At 37.4% G+C, this 21,808-nt stretch overlaps 1 protein-coding gene across 20 annotated transcripts in view; it reads left to right on the forward strand.

The window, feature by feature from the left end:
* TEX11 (testis expressed 11) overlaps positions 1-21,808 on the forward strand; it is a 196,489-nt gene that overhangs the window by 10,247 nt on the left and 164,434 nt on the right. For 5 of the 20 annotated variants that reach the window (XR_014075955.1, XR_014075951.1, XR_014075952.1 and 2 more), the window contains exons 2-4: positions 2,298-2,355; positions 11,848-11,969; positions 18,831-18,915. Coding sequence is in view for 10 of the 20 variants with exons in the window: in XM_081566316.1 (XP_081422442.1) it covers positions 2,319-2,355; positions 11,848-11,969; positions 18,831-18,915 (244 nt within the window). In the remaining 10 variants the exon portion in view is untranslated. Of the gene's footprint in view, positions 1-1,749; positions 1,980-2,070; positions 2,175-2,269; positions 2,356-9,998; positions 10,088-11,847; positions 11,970-18,830; positions 18,916-21,808 lie in introns of those variants that run through there. The other 15 variants (XR_014075959.1, XM_081566321.1, XR_014075960.1 and 12 more) reach the window with 8 other exon arrangements.

Genomic DNA, 21,808 nt, shown 5'->3' on the forward strand with positions numbered 1-21,808 from the left:
TCAATGTATGGCAAAAACTATTACAATATTGTAAAGTAATTAGCCCCCAACTAAAATAAATAAATTTATAAAAAAAAAAATTCGGTTGAAGCTGCACGGTTAGGGACCGTTGGGGGCAGGGAGCTGAGGCGCGCCAGCCATGTCTGCAGAGCGGGAAAAAGGACGTTCAGTGATTGGATGCTTTGACGCTGTGGCGGCAGGGTGGGAGGTTTTATTGGAGTTTGGATGTGAAGGATTCATGTCAATGTATGGCAAAAACTATTACAATATTGTAATTAGCCCCCAACTAAAATAAATAAATTTATAAAAAAAAAAATTCGGTTGAAGCTGCACGGTTAGGGACCGTTGGGGGCAGGGAGCTGAGGCGCGCCAGCCATGTCTGCAGAGCGGGAAAAAGGACGTTCAGTGATTGGATGCTTTGACGCTGTGGCGGCAGGGTGGGAGGTTTTATTGGAGTTTGGATGTGAAGGATTCATGTCAATGTATGGCAAAAACTATTACAATATTGTAAAGTAATTAGCCCCCAACTAAAATAAATAAATTTATAAAAAAAAAATTCGGTTGAAGCTGCACGGTTAGGGACCGTTGGGGGCAGGGAGCTGAGGCGCGCCAGCCATGTCTGCAGAGCGGGAAAAAGGACGTTCAGTGATTGGATGCTTTGACGCTGTGGCGGCAGGGTGGGAGGTTTTATTGGAGTTTGGATGTGAAGGATTCATGTCAATGTATGGCAAAAACTATTACAATATTGTAAAGTAATTAGCCCCCAACTAAAATAAATAAATTTATAAAAAAAAAAATTCGGTTGAAGCTGCACGGTTAGGGACCGTTGGGGGCAGGGAGCTGAGGCGCGCCAGCCATGTCTGCAGAGCGGGAAAAAGGACGTTCAGTGATTGGATGCTTTGACGCTATGGCGGCAGGGTGGGAGGTTTTATTGGAGTTTGGATGTGAAGGATTCATGTCAATGTATGGCAAAAACTATTACAATATTGTAAAGTAATTAGCCCCCAACTAAAATAAATAAATTTATAAAAAAAAAAAATTCGGTTGAAGCTGCACGGTTAGGGACCGTTGGGGGCAGGGAGCTGAGGCGCGCCAGCCATGTCTGCAGAGCGGGAAAAAGGACGTTCAGTGATTGGATGCTTTGACGCTGTGGCGGCAGGGTGGGAGGTTTTATTGGAGTTTGGATGTGAAGGATTCATGTCAATGTATGGCAAAAACTATTACAATATTGTAAAGTAATTAGCCCCCAACTAAAATAAATAAATTTATAAAAAAAAAAATTCGGTTGAAGCTTCACGGTTAGGGACCGTTGGGGGCAGGGAGCTGAGGCACGCCAGCTATGTCTGCAGAGCGGGAAAAAGGACGTTCAGTGATTGGATGCTTTGACGCTATGGCGGCAGGGTGGGAGGTTTTATTGGAGTTTGGATGTGACGGACTTAAAATTCGGTTGAAGCTGCACGGTTAGGGACCGTTGGGGGCAGGGAGCTGAGGCACGCCAGCTATGTCTGCAGAGCGGGAAAAAGGACGTTCAGTGATTGGATGCTTTGACGCTGTGGCGGCAGGGTGGGAGGTTTTATTGGAGTTTGGATGTGAAGGATTTATGTCAATGTATGGCAAAAACTATTACAATATTGTAAAGTAATTAGCCTTCAACTAAAATAAATAAATTTATAAAAAAAAAATTCGGTTGAAGCTGCACGGTTAGGGACCGTTGGGGGCAGGGAGCTGAGGCGCGCCAGCTATGTCTGCAGAGCGGGAAAAAGGACGTTCAGTGATTGGATGCTTTGACGCTATGGCGGCAGGGTGGGAGGTTTTATTGGAGTTTGGATGTGACGGACTTAAAATTCGGTTGAAGCTGCACGGTTAGGGACCGTTGGGGGCAGGGAGCTGAGGCGCGCCAGCTATGTCTGCAGAGCGGGAAAAAGGACGTTCAGTGATTGGATGCTTTGATGGTATGGCGGCAGGGTGGGAGATTTTGAGCCAATTAGAGCAGGCAACAAGCAGACAGACCAATCACAGGGTAGCCCGAGCCCGGGCGGTTTTAGTGTTGCCCGAGCCCGGGCGGTTTTTGTGTTACGGGGCGGATTGTCGTAAGACTCGAGATGAAAATTTTCTCTAATGTGAGTTCACGTCGTAGGAGCTTGACCCTGGCCTTCATTAACTGCCTTTTCCAGGTTTAAAAATTTCCTCAGCATTTTTTCTTTTGGAACAGAACTGACAGGAAAAATTTGAAAAGAAATTTATTGAGAAGCTGGAGAATAAAGGACAGAATATTAAAATATTTTCTTATTTCATAGGTCTGAGCCAGAGATTCCAAAATGGAGAGCACTGATGGTCGTTTCATGGAGTTTAAAGGTATTTAGCTTTACACTAGAAAGGGTCAAAATAGTAAATAAAATGTTTAACTATTTGCTGCCTTGTCTAAGATCTGAATGTATTTTGTTTCCTAATTTTGTCTCTTCGGAGTATCCATAGCTCCAAGTTTTCTCATTTATGTATTGGAAAACAATGTTAATGTTTAACACACTGGAATCCTTTTATAAACTAGCGTAGGGAAATAGAATTCACAATTTATAGCTTGTTTTCTTGGGATTTTTATTTGTGCATAGTAACACTGCTGCTGCTGCTTCCAAGTCGCTTCAGTCGTATCCGACTCTGCGACCCCATAGACGGCAGCCCACCAGGCTCCCCTGTCCCTGGGATTCTCCAGGCAAGAACACTGGAGTGGGTTGCCATTGCCTTCTCCGGTAGTAATACTGGTTTAATCTGAAATAGAAATCTGTGTTAAAAGGACATTAAAAAAATTACTGCTAGATCCTGAAGTGCCTTTCCATAATCATCAGTGAAAAATAAATTATATCCTGTGTAGCATTAGGTTTAAGTGCATTTTATTGTATCTTAATTCTTTTGAAAATTGGTACTCAGTGGATGCTATTTGTGGGAATTCTTAGTTAAAAAAGCAGTTCAATTGACTAGAAAACCAGATTCCGCAACCATGCCAGGTATGGAAGAGTTTACCGTATTTCTTTTTTTGGGGGGGGACATCATTAGACCTAAGGTACATTTGCATTCACGTTGATATAATAATGAAATATGTCATAACCAGATTGGCTACAAATCTGTGACTTAAAAATTTAGGTCAGTATTTTGTTAATGCTTATCATTTTACAACAACAAAGCCCACTACCACTTACCTTAAGTTTTAATTTAGGATATGCTATTTTAGGTCTTCGCTTGTGGCTTAGCAGGTAAAGAATCCACCGGCAACTTGGGAGACCTTGGTTCGATCTCTGAGTTGGGAAGATCCCCTGGAGAGAGAAATGGCTACCCAGTCCAGTGTTCTAGCCTGGAGAATGCCAGGGACTGTATAGTCCATGGGATCACAAAGAGTCGGACACGACTGAGTGACTTTCACTTTCATCTTAAGGGTTAAAAACATTGAGTAAGGATTATTACTTTTAATATTGCTTTTTTATTTTAAAGACTATTTTAAATATATTTAAATAAAATATTTAATTTAAAATATTTAAATTAAATTAATTAAATTAAATTTTAAATTAATTAAAATTTTAAATTAATTAAATTAATTTTTAAATTAATTAAATTAATTAAAATTTTAATTAATTTAAAATATTTAATTTAAAAATATTTTAAATATATTTAAATAAAATATTAAATATTTTAAAGAATATTTTATTTTAAAGCATATTTTAAAGAAATATGCTTTTTCTTTTAAAAATGTAAATGTTGATTATGACTCATTAAATTATTGTATTTGAGACCTGGTATTTACATAAGTATTTGAAGCACATAGAAAAGTTTAAGAAGAATATAATGAAGACCTGTAAAACTACCACTAAGTTTTGTTGAATCTTCACATTTTGCCACATACTTCTAAAAGATTGTGCTTAGTCACTCAGTTTTGTCCGACTCTTTGCGACCCTATGGACTGTAGCCTGCCAGGCTCCTCTGTCCATGGGGATTTTCTGGGCAAGAATATTGGATTGGGTTTCGATACCCTTCTCCAGGGGATCTTCCCAACCTAGGGATTGAACCCAGGTCTCCTGCCTTGTAGGTGGATTCTTTACCATCTGAGCCTCCAGGGATGCCCTCTAAAAGATTAAGGTGCCTTTTTTTCATCTTTGAAATATTACATAAATTGTGTCATTTTGTATGATTTTTTTCTGCAACTTGTATTTTTTTTTGCCCTGTATTATGTTTTAGATATTTATCCATACAGATATTTTAGCTCTAGTTCATTTATTTATACTGTTTATTAGTAATATTACACTGACTATAAGTGTACCACAATTTATCTAATCTCAACAGCATTACAACATTGTGTTTTGAAGAGTTTATCAAGAGCTTTCAAACATTTTTGACTACCACTACCACCTATGGAAAGGAGATGTATTTTCCATCACATCTTGGTATATACACACTGTATCAAATGTTTAACGAAATCATTTTACCCTTATTACATACAGTGTATGTGTATGTAATATTTTCTATTCTATGCTTTTTGATATGAATATTTTCTATTCTATGCTTTTTCTTTTAAAAATGTAAATGTTGATTATGACTCATTAATTTATTTCTTGAACACTAGTGGATGAAGCTCTAGGGCAGTGCTGTACAATTGAAACAGTGCAAATGTAAAGAATTTTGTATTTTTTGTACCACATTAAAAAAGCTTAAACATGAAATTAATTTTAACAATACAAATTATTTAGCTCAGTATATCCAAAATGTTATCATTTCAACATGTAATCAATAAAAAAATTATTAATGAAATAGTTTGCATTCTTTTTCTTTTCTATGCAAAATCATTGAAGTCTAGTATGTATTTTATACTTAAAGCATATCTCATTTTGGACTTGCCACATTTCAAGTGCTCAATAGTCTCACATGGCTGTGGCTACGTTTTAGTGGCAGTGCTACTCTGTGTTGTAATTAAGAATTTGAACTGCTGGCTCAAATGCTATAAGCATCTTTAACTTAACAAATATTGCCAAATCATTGTCAAAAGTAGTTTGAACAATTTATATTGCCTCTTCCTTTCTCTTTCCCTATTATTCTTTGTAATATTTGTTTTGTCAGACTTAAAAAATTTTGCATGATTGAAGGGTGTTGTTGTTTTTAGGTAACATTTTATTTTAGGACAGTTTTAGATTTACAGAGTAGTTGCAGAGAGAGTATAGAGAGTTCTTAGATACTCCCCAGCCAGTTTCATTTGCTCTAATGTTATCATATTACATGGATGTTTTAATTTGCCTATCTGTTAAGTAGCGAAGTTGGGTATATTTTCATAGATTTATTGTCCATTTGAGTTTTATCTTCTGTGTACATAACCTTTTTAGTCAAGTTTTGTAAAAATGGATCACAAAAGGCCTAGCTTTTTTTCTTCTTGGCTTAGCTTTTTCTAGCAAAGCTTAGCTTTGATGGCTTAGCTTATTTTCTTCTCAGGGAGAATTGACATAACATCTGTTTTTTTGTATGGACAGTTCCAGTCAATTTCAAGGTCAAAAAGGAACAGAAATTGTTCTAAATTATACTCATTGTGTCTAAATAATTATAACTCCTTTTCTGCATGTCAGCTCTTCAACTATTTGAAGATACTTCTGTCTCTGGAAAGTCTCTTCTTCAGATTCAGCATTTTTAGTTATTTTAGTCTTTCCTCATATTACATGGATTCTAGTCCTCTCATCATTTTGTGTGCTGTCCTCTGAACATGCTCTATTCTTTTCATGTTATTCCGTCAAGTATGGTACACAGAACAGAACACAGTTCTCTCGGTTCAGTATGATAAGCTCAAAATAATCTTTTCCTTTAGGTTTAGGAATGATCATTGTTGTCTTTAGATACTGTTATAGCTAAGATTGATTTTTTTTTCCCCTTTTTTGGGAGTTGGCAATCACACCATACTGATGACTCATTTTGAGCTTTTGGTCTCCGGAAGACCCTCAGTCTTTTTTTAATACATGCTTATATTAAGCTACATCTTGACTGTCATATTTTGGTAGAGTTAGTTTCAGAGACTTTAATGCAAGACTTTTTGTTTCTTACATTAATGTCATTCTGTAATTGGGGATTTAATTTTTGTTCCTGATTATATCTTGTCTCATTTCTTGCCTGTTTCTCTCTCAACTTCTTCATGCAAATCATTGATAAAATTGTTAAATAGAGTAGAGCCAAGGGCAGAATGTTATGTTATTAAAAACTTAAGACTGACATTAGTTCATTAGGCAGCAAGCCGTGAGTATGCTTTTTAAAAAAATATTTATTTTTTTGAATTAATTTTTATTAGAGTATAGTTGATTTACAATGTTGTGCTAGTTTCTGCTTATAGCAAAGTGAATCAGTTATACATGCATATGTATCCACTCTTTTTTAGATTCTGTTCCCATATAGGTCACTGCAGAGTATTGAGTAGCGTTTCCTGTGCTATATAGTAGATTCTTTAATTATCTGTTTTATATAAAGTAGTGTGTATCTGTCATTCCCGGTCTCCCAATTTATCCCTCCCCCCTCTTTCCACCTTGGTAACTAAAAGTCTGTTTTCTACATCTGTGACTCTATTGCTGTTTTTTAAATAGGTTCATTTGTACCATTTTTTTTAGATTCCACATATAAACAATATTATATGATATTTGTCTTTTTCTGTCTTCACTCAATGTGACAATCTCTAGGTCCATCCATTTTGTTGCAGATGAAATTATTTTGTTCTTTTTTTTTTTTTTTGGATGAGTAATATTCCTATGTGTGTGTGTGTCTGTGTATAACCACATTCCTCCTCTGATGGACATTTAGGTTGCTTCCATGACCTGGGTATTGTAAATAGTGCTGTAGTGAACACTGGGGCACATGTATCCTTTCAAATTACGATTTTCTCCAGATATGTGTCCATGAGTGGGATTGTTGGGTCATATGGTAGCTCTATATTTGGCTTTTTAAGGGACCTCCATACTGTTTTCCATAGTGACTGTACCAATTTACATTCCCACCAACAGTGTAGGAGGGTTCCCTTTTCCCTATACCCTGTCCAACATTTAATGTTTGTAGATTTTTTGATGATGGCCATTCTGACTTGTGTGAAGTGATACCTCATTGTAGTTTTGATTTGCATTTCTCTAATAATTAGTGATGTTGAGCATCTTTTCATGTGCCTATTGGCCAGCTGTATTTGGAGAAATGTCTATTTAGGTCTTCTGTCCAGTTTTTGACTAGGTTGTTTGATTTTTTAATATTGAGCTACATGAGCTGTTTGTATATTTTAGAGAGTAATCCTTACTGGTTGCTTTGTTTGCAAATATTTTCTCCCATTCTATGCGTTGTCTTGATTTTGTTTATGGATTCCTTTTTTTTAGCTGCTCCACAGCATGTGGGATATTTAGTTCTCTGACTAGGGATCGAACCCACACTCCCTGCATTGAAAGCATGAAGTCTTAACCACTGGACTGCCAGGGAAGTCCTTGCTGTGCAAAAGCTTTTAAGTTTAATTTGGTTCCATTTGTATATTTTTGTTCTTATTTTCATTACTCTAGGAAATGGATCAAAAAAATCATTCTGTGGTTTATGTTAGAGAGTGTTCTGCTTTTCTTTTCTTCTAAGAGGTTTATAGTATCTGGTCTTACATTTAGGTCTTTAATCTATTTTGAGTTTATTTTTGTGTATGGTATTAGAGAGTGTTCTGATGTCATCTTTTTTATGTAGCTGTCCAGTTTTCCCAGGACTACTTATTGATGAGGCTCTTTTTTCCATTGTATCTTCTTGCCTCCCTTGTCATAGATTAGGTGATCATAGGTGTGTGGGTTTATCTCTGGACTTTCTATCCTTTTCCATTGATCTATATTTGTTTTGATGCTTAGTACCACATTGTTTTGATTGCTATAAACTTTGTAGTATAAGTCTGAAGTCAGGGAACCTGATTCCTTCTGCTCCGTTTTTCTTTCTCAGGATTGCTTTGGGTATTCTGGGTCTTTAGTGTTTCCATACAAAATGTAAATTTTTTTGGTTCTAGTTCTGTGAAAAACTGGCATTGATAATTTGATAGGGATTATATTGAATCTGTAGATTAATTTGGGTAATACAGTCATTTTCATAATACTGATTCTTCCAATCCAAGAACATGGTAAATCTTTTGATCTGTTTGTGTTATCTTTAATTTCATCAGTACCTTATAGTTTTCTGAGTACAGGTCTTTTGCTTCCGTAGATAGGTTAATTCCAAGGTATTTTTTCTTTTGATGCGATAATAAATGAAATAGTTTCCTTAATTTCTCTTTCTGATCTTTTGTCATTAGTATATAGAAATGTAAGAGATTTCTGTATATTCATTTTGTATCCTGCAACTTTACCAAATTCATTGATGAGCCCTAGTACTCTTAAGTATGCTTATTCAACCTGCCTGATTTTCTGTTGTTTCCAAAGCCTGGCCACTGTCTTATTCTGTACTTGGCTTTAACTCGAGATTTAGAATTTTGATTCATCTCTTTGAAGGCCTCTTGAGGCTCTCTGTATATGAACTTCTGTTACCAATTCCTCCTATTCACCTTTCTTCTCAGCTTTATTGAGATATAATTGACATATAATATTGTGTAAGTTTAGGATGTACAGCATATTGGTTTTTATATATATATGTATTGCAAAGTGATTACCACAATAATGTTGTTTAAGGCATCTATCACCTCACATAGTTACAGTTTTGGGGGAGAAGGATGAGGGAAATGGGTGAGGGTGGTTAAACAGGACGAACCTCCTGTTCACCTTTGAACTGCCTTCTTGGTGTTGAACAAACTTTAATGCCACACTGTGCTATCTTGCTCCTGACCTACAGCCTCCAGGGATTTCATTTCTGTATTACTCGCTCTTTCTTTCTCTCTCCTCCCCTTTCTCCTTCATTTTTCCTTTCCTATTCTTTCTTCAGTTCAGTTCAGTTCAGTTGCTCAGTCGTGTCTGACTCTTAGCGACCCCATGGACTGCAGCCTACCAGGCTCCTCCATCCATGGGATTTTCCAGGCAAGAGTACTGGAGTGGGGTGCCATTGCCTTCTCCGAGCCTTTGGTACAGTGGTAACTAAAACAAACCAGATCTCAGCTGAATAAAAGACTCAGTCAGGAGCAACAGGGCTCAGCTACAATGGGTGCTGCTGCTGCTAAGTCGCTTCAGTCGTTGTCCGACTCTGTGTGACCCCATAGACAGCAGCCCACCAGGCTCCCCTGTCCCTGGGATTTTCCAGGCAAGAACACTGGAGTGGGTTGCTATTTCCTTCTCCAATGCATGAAAGTGAAAAGTGAAGTCGCTCAGTCATGTCCGACTTTTTGCGACCCCATGGGCTGTAGCCTACCAGGCTCCTCCGTCCATGGGATTTTCCAAGCAAGAGTACTGGAGTGGGGCGCCATTGCCTTCTCCGAGCTAAGAGATGGTACCAACGATCCTACATGCAGGGCAGCAAAGGAGACACAGATGTAAAGGACAGACTTTGGACTCAGTGGGAGAAGGCGAGAGTGGGATGGTTTGAGAGAATAGCATTGAAACATGTACATTACCATATGTAAAATAGATGACCAGTGCAAGTTTGATGCATGAAGCAGGGTACGCAAAGCCAGTGCTCTGGGACAACTGAGAGAGATACAGTGGGGAGGCAGGAGGGAGGGGGTTTCAGGAGGAGGACACATGTATACCTGTGGCCGATTCATGTTGATGTATTATGGCAAAAAACATCACAATATTGTGAAGTAGTTATCCTCCAATTAAAATAAATAATTGAAAACTAACTTTTTTTTTTTTATGAAAACTAACTTTTAAAAAAACCAATATAAAACTTTTAAATTTGACTTCATTTTTTTTTAATCCAAAGGTATTTTATTAGAATACCAATTATAACTCCTAGTTACATAGTATATGAGACTGTGATTTTGACTTGTGAATGTTCTCTTAATGTTTTATATAATTCATTCTTTGTCAGAATAATCTGATCCTTTCAAAACATATTTTCAGTGTCATTCAGTTGAGCAACTTGACTGACACCAGCTGAGGCAATGACAGCACTGCAGTTCTTTAGGATAAAATGCAGTCAGCAAAGCTGAGTAAGTAATAGAGATCACATAGCTGAATGGTTGCAAGTTACACTATGAAGGAGAGACTTTCTTCTGGGAGAAGGTCAGAAAAAAGCTTCTATAAATATAGCCTATTCCTGAGATGTGAAGACAACATCCTGTATTAGGGTTATATCAAGCAAGAATGTACATTTTGAAAGAAAATGATTAAATTATCTTCCTGGCTACTGAAATAAACTATGATTTACAATATGATTTCAGTTAATTTAAATGAGATTCATCCTAGTTAAAACCAGGGAGTCACTCTATTGAGGCAGCCACGTTAATCTGTACCAATTAATTCTAATTATATAGCATTTTAGGTACAGTATAGGGAAAATAAATTTCTCTGTCCTTGACGACGGGAGCTTCTGTTACAACATAGGAAAAAAATCTATCAACAGTCCTGCCAAGTCTCTCCCCGTGACCTCCATCAACTGAACCAGTCATTCAAAAGCCAAAGCAGTTCAAAGACTTTTCAGGGTCAAGATTTTACTCCAAATCACAATAATTATCTGCAAATTCTTCAGTGAGAAAAGGACGAAAAATGACAAAGTTAACATTTGCCTAGTGCTTTATAGTCTCTTATAGTCAGATATATGATTTGCAAATATTTTCTTCCATTCTAAAATTTTCTAATTCTGTTATCAGTATTTTGAACAAGGCATAATGGTTACCTAATCTTAGAAGAATCAAAATATTTAATATTAGTCTATTAACTACTTTATGGGAGTAAGGAAGCTAGAGGTTTTTATTTTCATATGTATCATTACTTGAGGCCTGTGAAATATATATGGTATGTTTTCCCTAAAATCTCTGATCATGCAGGGTTCTAAAGATTCTATGAGCTTTAAAAAATATTTGAGTATATTTGAAAATAATTTGCTTTGTGAAGTGGCTATGTGAATATATTTTCTGATATTTAACAAAGAATTTCATTTAGAAGATGTATTGTTGATTGTAACAGGTTAAAAATCTGTTTATAAATTAAACAGATTAAAAATAGATTAAAAATATTCCAGAAGGTGCTCTTATTAGTGTTGTTAATGCTAGTTAATGCTCAGAAGCAATGCACAAATTAGAGACATGTAGGTTATGGAGACCTCTGTTACACGAGTTTGGGAAAACTTCAATTTTGATAATGTGAAAGGCATCAATTATGGTTATACATCATGTTTTGGTTTTAAGGAATTCTATGGTTTAATCAGGTTCAGCCATATGGAGTCTGGAGCTCCAGTCTTTTTAGAAAATGGTGAAATCCTTTCTACAGATTCAGTAACTGGTTAATGTTGTTGCTAACTGAGCATGTCATTTTTTTCTCAGAAAGTAGGGTCAAGACTTCAGAGTATGTCTGCTTAATGCTTGAATGTATTAATAAGTATCTCAATTTTACAGGGCATATATCTAAGTCTCCCTTTAGAATTTCTACATTTTGTAGTTTTGAAGACATTGTTAATTTCTATTTTATAATTTTAAAATGACCTATTAATAACAACACTGTGAAGTCAATGCATTTTACTTTGAGAATGAGTAATGATGATTAAGTTATAAACAAGTGACTCCCAGGAAATAGAAAATTTATTTGAAAATTGTACTCTTCCTTTAGCTAAAATAAACTTTATCTCCAGTTTAGTTTTACCCTAAGGATCATTGAAGTTTATTCACGCTGTAGGAACAGATTTCAGAATGATTTGCTACTTTCAGCCAATGTTGATAGTTCACATCACTTTTACCATTTATTGTTATTTCAGAAACTGTTGAAAACCTAATTGCAACAGACATTTCACCTAGCACACCTGAGACAATTGATAGACTCTTCACGAACATGGAAAATATCAACAGAGAGTCCATGGGTGAAATACAGGATTGTCAGGTTGGTATAAAAATAGTTTTATGATAAGTTTTGATGATTTGCTGTTTTAATTAATGTATAAGTAAACAAACAATCTTCATGATTAACATGAAATCTAAATACGTAGAAATCAAGCCTAATGGCACATTTAGGGAAAATAGTGTTTTAGAAACCAATGGAAAAATATGTCTCAAATTTAATACGTACTATTTACCCTCTCTAGGCTTCACTCTTCTTATATGTTTAAAGGAGAATAATAAAACCCACCTCCCAGTGTTGTTAGGAATAGTGAACAAAATAACATATTTAAGGTCCTGGGTTGTTGTTCAGTCGCTAAGTCGTGTCTGACTTTATGACTCATGGACTGTAGCACGCCAGCCTCCCCTGTCTTTCACTATCTCCTGGAGTTTGCTCAGATTCATGTCCTCTGAGTCAGTGATGCTATCTAACCATCTCATTCTCTCCTGCCCCCTCTCCTTTAGCTTTCAGTCTTTCAGGGCTTTTCTAATGAGTCGGCTCTTTGAATCAGGTGGCCAAAGTACTAGAGCATCAGCTTCAGCATCATTTCATTCAGAGTTGGTTTCCTTTAGGATTGACTGGTTTGATCTCCTTGCAGGCCAAGGGACTCTCAAGGGTCTTCTCCAGCACCACAGTTTGAAAGCATCAGTTCTTCAGTGCTCAGCCTTCTTTATGGTCTAGCTATCACATCTGTACTTGATTACTGGAAAAACCATAGCTTTGACTATACAGACCTTTGTTGGCAAAGTGATGTCTCTGCTTTTAATACACTGTCGAGATTTGTTATATAGCTTTTATTCCAAGGAGCAAGCATCTTCTAATTTCATGGCTGTGCTCACCATCCGCAGTGATTTTGGAGCTCATTCTATGTGCCATGAAGTGATGGGACCAGATGCCATGATCCTGGTTTTTTGAACTAAGTCAGCTTTTTCACTTTCCTCTTTCACCCTCATCCTCTTTCACCCTCATCAAGAGGCTTTTTAGTTCTTCTCTTTCTGCCATTAGGGTGGTGTCATCTACTTATCTGAGATTGTTGATATTTCTCCTCACAGTCTTAATTCCAGCTTGTGATTAATTCAGCCCTGCATTTTGCATGATGTACTCTGCATGTAAGTTAACAGGGTGACAATATACAGCCTTGTCATACTACTTTCTCAGTTTTGAACCAGTCAATTGTTCCATGTCCGGTTGTAATTGTTACTTCTTGCCTGCATACAAGTTTCTCATGAGACAGGTAAGATGGTCTGGTATTCCTATCTCTTTAATAATTTTCCACAGGTGTGATTCACACCGTCAAAGCCTTTAGTGTAGTCAGTAAAGCAGAAGGTGTTTTTCTGGAATTCCCTTGCTTTCTGTATGATCCAACGGATGTTGGCAATTTGATCTCTGGTTCCTCTGCTTTTTCTAAACCCATCTTGTACATCGTAGTTAGTTATTTGATAGTAATTCTCTTTTCGTTCCTTTTGCAGCAAAATAAGAAACTACCTAGTAGTGGGGAACTCAGTTGAATATAAGCCTTCGGAGGTAGTGCTTCTTTTGGGGGGAGGGTATTTTTTTTTCTAGTGTTTAATTTGAAATCTGTCACTTAATTTTGAAATTGCCTTGACATTCTGAAACATTTTGAAAATGTTTAACTTGGGCAGATCCTTCCATTTCGGTGACTGTACAAATGGAAAGGTGAGGAGAAAGTTTATTGTAAATATCTTTCATACGAAGGGCACAGCAACCCACTCCAGTATTCTTGCCTGGAGAATCCCATGTGCAGAGGAGCCTGGTGGGCTACAGTCCCTGGGGTTGCAAAGAGTCGGACACGACTGAGTAACTAACACACGCGCACGCACACACACACACACGCATATGTAGCTTTATATATGATTCATATGCCATATAATTTACCCAAGTATACAATACAATGATTTTTAGTATTTCACAGAGTTGTACACTCATCACCAAAGTGAACTTGAGAACATTTTCATCACCCCAGAAAGAAACACAGTCACTCTCTATTTCCTTCTCTCTTCTCCAGCTCTAGATAGCTTCTAATCTACTTTCTGTCCCTATGGATTTGCCTATTCTGGACATATTATATAAATGGAATTATACAATATGCGGTCTTTTCTGACTGACTTATTTCACTTGAAAGTGAAAGTGCACGTCGCTCAGTGGTGTCTGACTCTTTGCGATCCCCAGGTCAGAATACTGGAGTGGGTAGCCTTTACCTTCTGCAGGGGATCTCCCCTTAGCATAATGTTTTCAAAGTTCTTCCATGTTGTAGCATGTATCTGTAATTCATTACCTTTTATGGCTGAATAATATTTCATTCTTTGGCTGTGTCACATTTTGTATATCCATTCATCTGTTGTTGAACATTTGGGTTGTTTATACCTTTTGACTGCTATAAATAATGTTACTGTGGCACTGTTAACAATATCTAGGACATGCAAGCAACCTAGATGTCCACTGACAGATGAATGGATAAGGAAGTTGTGGTACATATCAGTTCAGTTCAGTCGCTCAGTCGTGTCCAACTCTTTGCGACCCCATGAACCACAGCCCGCCAGGCCTCCCTGTCCATCACCAACTCCCGGAGTCCACCCAAACCCATGTCCATCGAGTCGGTGATGCCATCCAACCATCTCATCCTCTGTCGTCCCCTTCTCCTCCTGCCCTCAATCTTTCCCAGCATCAGAGTCTTTTCAGATGAGTCAGCTCTTCGCATCAGGTGGCGAAAGTGCTGGAGTTTCAGCTTCAACATCAGTCCTTCCATTGAACACTCAGGACTGATCTCCTTTAGGATGGACTGGTTGGATCTCCTTGCAGTCCAAGGGATTCTCAAGAGTCTTCTCCAACACCACAGTTCAAAAGCATCAATTCTTTGGTGCTCAGCTTTCTTCACAGTCCAACTCTCACATCCATACATGACCACTGGAAAAACCATAGCCTTGACTAGACGGATGTTTGTTGGCAAAGTAATGTCTCTGCTTTTTAATATACTGTCTAGGTTGGTCATAACTTTCCTTCCAAGGAGTAAGCGTCTTTTAATTTCATTGCTGCAGTCACCATCTCCAGTGATTTTGGAGCCCAGAAAAATAAAGTCAGCCACTGTTTCTACTGTTTCCCCATCTATTTCCCATGAAGTGATGGGACCAGATGCCATGATCTCAGTTTTCTGAATGTTGAGCTTTAAGCCAACTTTTTCACTCTCCCTTTTACTTTCGTCAAGAGGCTCTTTAGTTCTTCTTCACTTTCTGCCATAAGGGTGGTGTCATCTGCATATCTGAGGTTATTGGTATTTCTCCCGGCAATCTTGATTCCAGCTTGTGCTTCGTCCAGCCCAGCGTTTCTCATCATGTACTCTGCATATAAGTTAAATAAGCAGGATGACAATATCCAGCCTTGACATACTCCTTTTCCTATTTGGAACCAGTCTGTTGTTCCATGTCGAGTTCTAACTGTGGTACATATACACAAAGGAATATTACTGTTGTTCAGTCGCTAAGTCATTTCTGACTCTTTGCAATCCCATGGACTGTAGCACACCACCACTCCCCGTTCCTCACTATCTCCCAGAGTTTGCCCAAGTTCATGTCCATTGAATTGATGATGCTCTCCAACCATCTCATCCTCTGCCACCCTCTTTTGCTTTCAGTCTTTCCCAGCATTAGGGTCCATCAGTAATGGAATATTATTCAGGTATAAAAAGGAATGCATTTGAGTCAGTTCTAATGAGGTAGATCAACCTAGAGCCTATTATACAGAGTGAAGTAAGTCAGAAAGAGAAAGACAAATATCGTATATTAACGCATATATATGGAATCTAGAAAGATAGTATTGATGATCCTATTTGCAGGGCAGGAAAGGAGACATAGACTTTGCTGTCTGTGTCTAAAGAATAGACTTGTTGACACAGTGAGGGAAGGACAGGGTGGGATGATTTGAGAGAATAGCCTTGAAACATATACACTAGTATATATAAAATAGATAGCCAGTGGAAGTTGGGTGTATTACACAGAGAACCCAAAGCTGGTGCTCTGATAACTTAGAGGGGTGGGATGGGGAGGGAGGTGGGAGGAGGGTTCAAGAGGGAGGGGACATATATATACCTATGGTCAATTCATGTTGATGTATGGCAGAAACCATCACAATATTGTTAAGTAATTATCCTCTAATTAAAAAAAGTATTAATCCAAGTGAAAAAAGCAATGCTGATATTTTAATAAGGATTATATTAAATCCATATATAAGTCTGAGGAGAATGAATGTCTTAAAAATAATGCTGCTATGAACATTCATGTACAGGTTTTACATATTTTAAAAAATTTATTTATTTTTAATTGAAGGATAATTGCTTTACAGAAATTTTGTTGGTTTTTGTCATTTCTTCTAGGTATGTACCTAGGAGTGAATTTGCTGGTCATGTAGTAACTCTTTATTTTTGAGGAACTGCTGGATTATTTTCCAAAGTGACTGTACCATTTTACATTCCCACCAGCAGTATACGAGTGACCCAGTTTTTCCACATCATCACCAAAATTTATTGTTATCTGTCTTTTTTATTATAACCATCCTAGTGAATATAAAGTAGTATCTCATTATGCTTGTTTTATTTTTAATTGTGGTAAAGTATACATAACATAAAATTTAACAACTATTTTTAAATGTAAAATTCAGTAGTATCAAGTACATTCACATCATTGTGCAACCAATTCCGGAAGTCTTTTCATCTTGCAAAACTGAAATCCTATCCTATTAAACAACAACTCCATTTTCCTTTTCCCCAGACTCTGTCAACCACCATTCTGCTTTCTATCTCTATAAGTTTGACTACTCTTGGTACCTCATATAAGTGGAATCATAACAGTATTTATTGTTTTGTGACTCTAGGGCGTGTGGACTTGAGTAGTTGTGGCGTGCAGGCTTAGTTGTCCTAAGGCATGTAGATCTTCCTGGACCAAGAATTGAACCTATGTCCCCTGTGTTGGCAGGTGGAGTCTTAACCACTGGGCCACCAGGGAAGTCTATGATCACTATCTTAAATGACTGAATAACATTCCATCTTGTAGATTTATCATAATTCATCTGTATGTTTCTTTATTACTGAGTATTTATATTGTTCTTAATTTTTCACTATTGTAAATAATGATATGAGGAACACTATTAAGTGCAGAGATTATCCCCTCCATATTTTATATTATTTCAGAAAAACAATTACTGTGTCAAAAGATAAGAACACTTTTTGGCTCTTTTTACATATTGTTAAATTGCTTTCCAAAATACCAAAAAAGGCAACTTCTTTAAGCTGCTTTACTCTGGATGTGTATATTTCCCCCAAATACCATTTGTTCTTCTGGGAAATTTTGAGTCAACTATTAACTCCATGTGCTTTTGATGAAACATATCAAATAATACTTCATGTGAAAGTCATCATTAGGTCAGTTGTGGCATGGGGATACTATGTGAGAGAGATGAAGGTGAGCATGATAATTAGCTGCAGAATAGTTAGTGAAATGATGGCCATGCCAAATAAATAATCTGTTTAAAGGGGCGCTCATCAGGGAAATTTGAAACCGTAGGGGGAAAAAGTGGCACTGGAGAAAATAAACTAATAAGGTAAAATACAATTGTGTACCATTATTGTACACAAACTGAGTTTAAATTTTTTTCCAGTTATTATTCCTCTTAGTCATTTGCTATCAATATGTTTATGATAAGAATGGTAGGTATATAACTTTTATTACAGTCACTATAGCACACTGGGAGATTTAGGCCAGAGCTATGGCATGTTGGTCTCAGGCAGTAGTACCACCCAGTATCAACTATTGCCTCTAGAGATCTCTTGCCAGAAGCCAACTTATTGCAAATTTTATTCTTGTGATGCTATGAGATTAATTCATTTTTTCATCTGGTTGACTAGGTTCCACCTGATAGAAAGATAAACCCCAAAAGAAGCTGCCAAAATCTTTGCTCCCCTTGTTCCTAGAACAGGACATAGTAAAATGAATCTTATTATTTGAATATGTATTCTTTACTTAGCACTTTGGCAGGTACTATGAGTGCTACATAAATTGAGTAAGATACGATCTTTGATATCAAGAAGCCTAGTTGGGAAATAAGAGTAACAACAAAAACAGGATAAATGATACAAAGTAGCATAATTAATTGTTCAGTTATGTGAAACTTAGTGAATACAGGAATTCAAAGAAGAGAAAGATAATGAAGAATGTAGTGGTTGTTGAAAATTTCATGTATGTTCTTGGTGAGGTTGAATTTCAAGTTGAATTACATGAAGATAATGGAAGGAGGTATATCTGGTGAAGCCAACAGTATGAATTTCTTGTTGTTTAGTCACTAAGTTGTGTCCTACTCTTTGCAGCCCCATGGACTGCAGCATGCCAGGCTCCCCTGTCCTTCACTATCTCCTGAAGTTTACTCAAACTCATGTCCAACGAGTTGGTGATGCCATCCAACCATCTCATCCTTTGTTGCCCCCTTCTTCTCCTGCCCTCAATCTTTTCCAGCATCAGGGTCTTTTCCAGTGAGTTGGCTCTTCACATCAGGTGGCCAAAGTATTGGAGCTTCAGCTTCAGCAACAGTCCTTCCAATGAATATTCAGGGTTGATTTCCTTTAGGACTGACTGGTTTGTATGAATAAAGGTACACAGATAGGAATGAACAAGTTGTGTTGATCGGACAGTGATTTAATTACTCTGATGGTAAGTTTTTGGGAGAAAAGGTAAAATGAGACTTGGGTATGGAGGACCTGTAAATGACCCACAATAGTCACATAAATGTGAAACATGCAAGAAAGAAAATATTGTTGGAGGCAGACAGTATTTTAACTAAGAAAATGTTTCTGTTGCACAGATTGAAGAAATGGCAGTAAACCTGTGGAACTGGACAATTACCAAGAAAACAGGTTCGATGATAAATGAAGAACAGAATGCTAAATGTACGTATACGTTTTGTAACTCATACTATGAGGGATATTCTTATTGTACATCAGATTGTGTTCCTGTAGTTTAAATATTTTGATCAGTTCTTAGATGCATATTTGTTGAAAGAAAATTAAACAAAACAATCCTTAGACCGTAGTTTATTGAGCAAACCCTGCCTTGGTTTTATGGTTTTTTAGAGGTTGGCTCTTTATTCATAGAAATTTAAAAGCTTCACTGCAGAAATAGTCTGGTGGTGAACAAAAAAGACGATTAAAAATGAGGCGGGGAAAATGAGAACTTGAAGAAATGTCAAAGGACATGGATTACTTCTCTGGAGAAGAGATGATCAGACAGTTACTGATTTCCAACAAGGATAGTGACAGTTAATACATTTATGGAAAGTATATTGCCTCATTATAAAGAGTATGTTGAGGCAACCTGTCAAAAAGGGAATCTCTGGAGTACTTTGCCTTGTAGACAAATGAATTTTGTCTGTATGCAACAAATAGAATTTAATACTAAATATTTATCTATATGAATATAAACCAAACTATATATAACTTCAGTGTAGGTATTGGGTACTTAGTGGTTAGTATAGTCAATAATATACTTACTTATTAGCCCACTCTTCAATTAAGATGTTTAGAGAACAGTTCTATCTCTTTAACTCTCATATAAATGTTGATATCATTGCTCCTAGAAGGCTTAGATCCTGATGTTGTAAGGAGGGAAGAGTTGGAAATTCATCTGTGGGAGAAACCTACTGCACAGATGAATTGTGTGATGTTAAAATGGGTTAATTCTAAACTCCTCTCATTGTGCATATCAAGGGACACTGCTCTGGCTGTTTTTCACTTCTTGCCCAATAGTGGGGATTTGGTAGATGAAGTGGGAGCTGCAGCCCTAGGACCTTTCCTAATGTACTGACTGCAGTTCTTAGATATTTGGGTGCTTGTGCTTGTTATGTGTATAGTACTTTTAAGATACAGTGGAATACAGGATGTAGTGCAGGAAGCATCTTATTTAAAAAAAATTTATTCCCAAAATATGTTGATTGGTTGGAAGATATTTTGTCTCAAAAACAAATTCAATGTGCCTGGATTATGTTATGTGATCAAAAAAGTCATTTAAGATTTATGCACTATTAATTTTTTATTATTGGGAAGGATTATGGAACAATGGACAGAAATAGGAAAGCGAGAAGTAGAGGAATGACTTGTAAACTTTAGTTTTAGACCTGTTGTATTTAAGGTGACTGTAAAATTAGAGATGTGAGACTGGAGCTCGTGTGAAAGGTTTGGGCTGCCTATAGATTTGATAGTTATTCACATGGAGGTGATTGTTGAAGCCACACAAGTTGTTGAATTCTGAGAGGGAGAGAATAAAGAACAATGGTTCTTAAATATTCATATAAATGAGAGTCCCTTGTGGAGCCTTTTTCAAATACAGATGCCGAGGCCCCATCATTGGAGGTTTTGATTTTGGGGTTTAGGAGGAATTCTGGGCATGTCTATAATTTGAAAAAATTTCTTAGGAATTTTCATGCACAGCAAATTTTAAGAACCAATGGTGTTGAGAGAATAAAGTAGTGAGATTTTAAACCTTAATTCTTCCAGTTAAGTAAAAGAAATAAAAGAGCAAGGATAGGAGACATAAAAGGAATAGTCAAAATATTCTAGAGGAGACTCACTATCCAGTTCAGTCACTCAGTCATGTCCGACCATGCCCGACTCTGCGACCCCATGGACTGTAGCACGCTAGGCTTCCCTGTCCATCACCAACTCCCGGAACTCACTCATACTCATGTCCATCGAGTCAGTGATGCCATCCAACCATCTCATCCTCTGTCGTCCCCTTCTCCTCCTGCATTCAATCTTGCCCAGCATCAGGATCTTTTCCAATGAGTGAGTTCTTCACATCAGGTGGCCAAAGTATTGGAGCTTCAGCTTCAGCATCAGTCCTTCCAATGAATATTCAGGACTGATTTCCTTTAGGACTGACTGGTTTGATCTTGCAGTCCAAGGGACTCTCAAGAGTCTTCTCCAACACCACAGTTCAAAAGCATTGATTCTTCGGCGCTCATCTTTCTTTATAGTCCAACTCTCACATCCATACATGACTACTGGAAAAGCCATAGTTTTGACTAGATGGACCTTTGTCGGCAAAATAATGTCTCTGCCTTTTAATGTGCTGTCTAGGTTTGTCATAGATTTTCTTCCAAGGAGCAAGTGTCTTTTGATTTTATGGCTGCAGTCACCATCTGCAGTGATTTTGGAGCCCAAGAAAATAAAGTCTGTCCCTGTTTCCATTGTTTCTCCATCTATTTGCCATGGAGTGATGGGACCGGATGCCATGATCTTAGTTTTTTGAATGTTGAGTTTTAAGGCAGCTTTTTCACTCTCCTCTTTCACTTTCATCAAGAGGCTCTTTAGTTCCTCTTCACTTTCTGCCGTAAAATGATAAATGATAGTCGCTCAGTCGTGCCCGACTCTTTGCGACCACATCGACTGCAGCCCACCAGCTCCTCTGTCCATGAGATTTTCCAGGCAAGGTTTCTGGAGTGGGTTGCCATTTCCTTCTCCAGGGGATCTTCCCAACCCAGGGATTGAACCCATGTCTCCTGCACTGAAGGCAGATTGTTTACCGACTGAGCTACAAGGGAAGCCATAAGGGTGGTGTCAACTGTGTATCTGAGGTTATTGATATTTCTCTCAGCAATCTTGATTCCAGCTTGTGATTCATCCAGCCCGGCATTTCGCATGATGTGCTCTGCATATAAGTTAAATAAGCACTACCCACTTATTGAGTACAGACTCCTTTATAGGGTTGTCAAACCATGTTATGGCAGGCAGTAGGTAAAAGGGACATGGTAAGACTCCAGAATGAAAATACCAGGCACATTATGCT

Source organism: Giraffa tippelskirchi, chromosome X, assembly GCF_054371585.1.
Source record: "Giraffa tippelskirchi isolate mGirTip1 chromosome X, T2T-mGirTip1v1.2.pri, whole genome shotgun sequence".
NCBI lineage: Eukaryota > Metazoa > Chordata > Mammalia > Artiodactyla > Giraffidae > Giraffa > Giraffa tippelskirchi.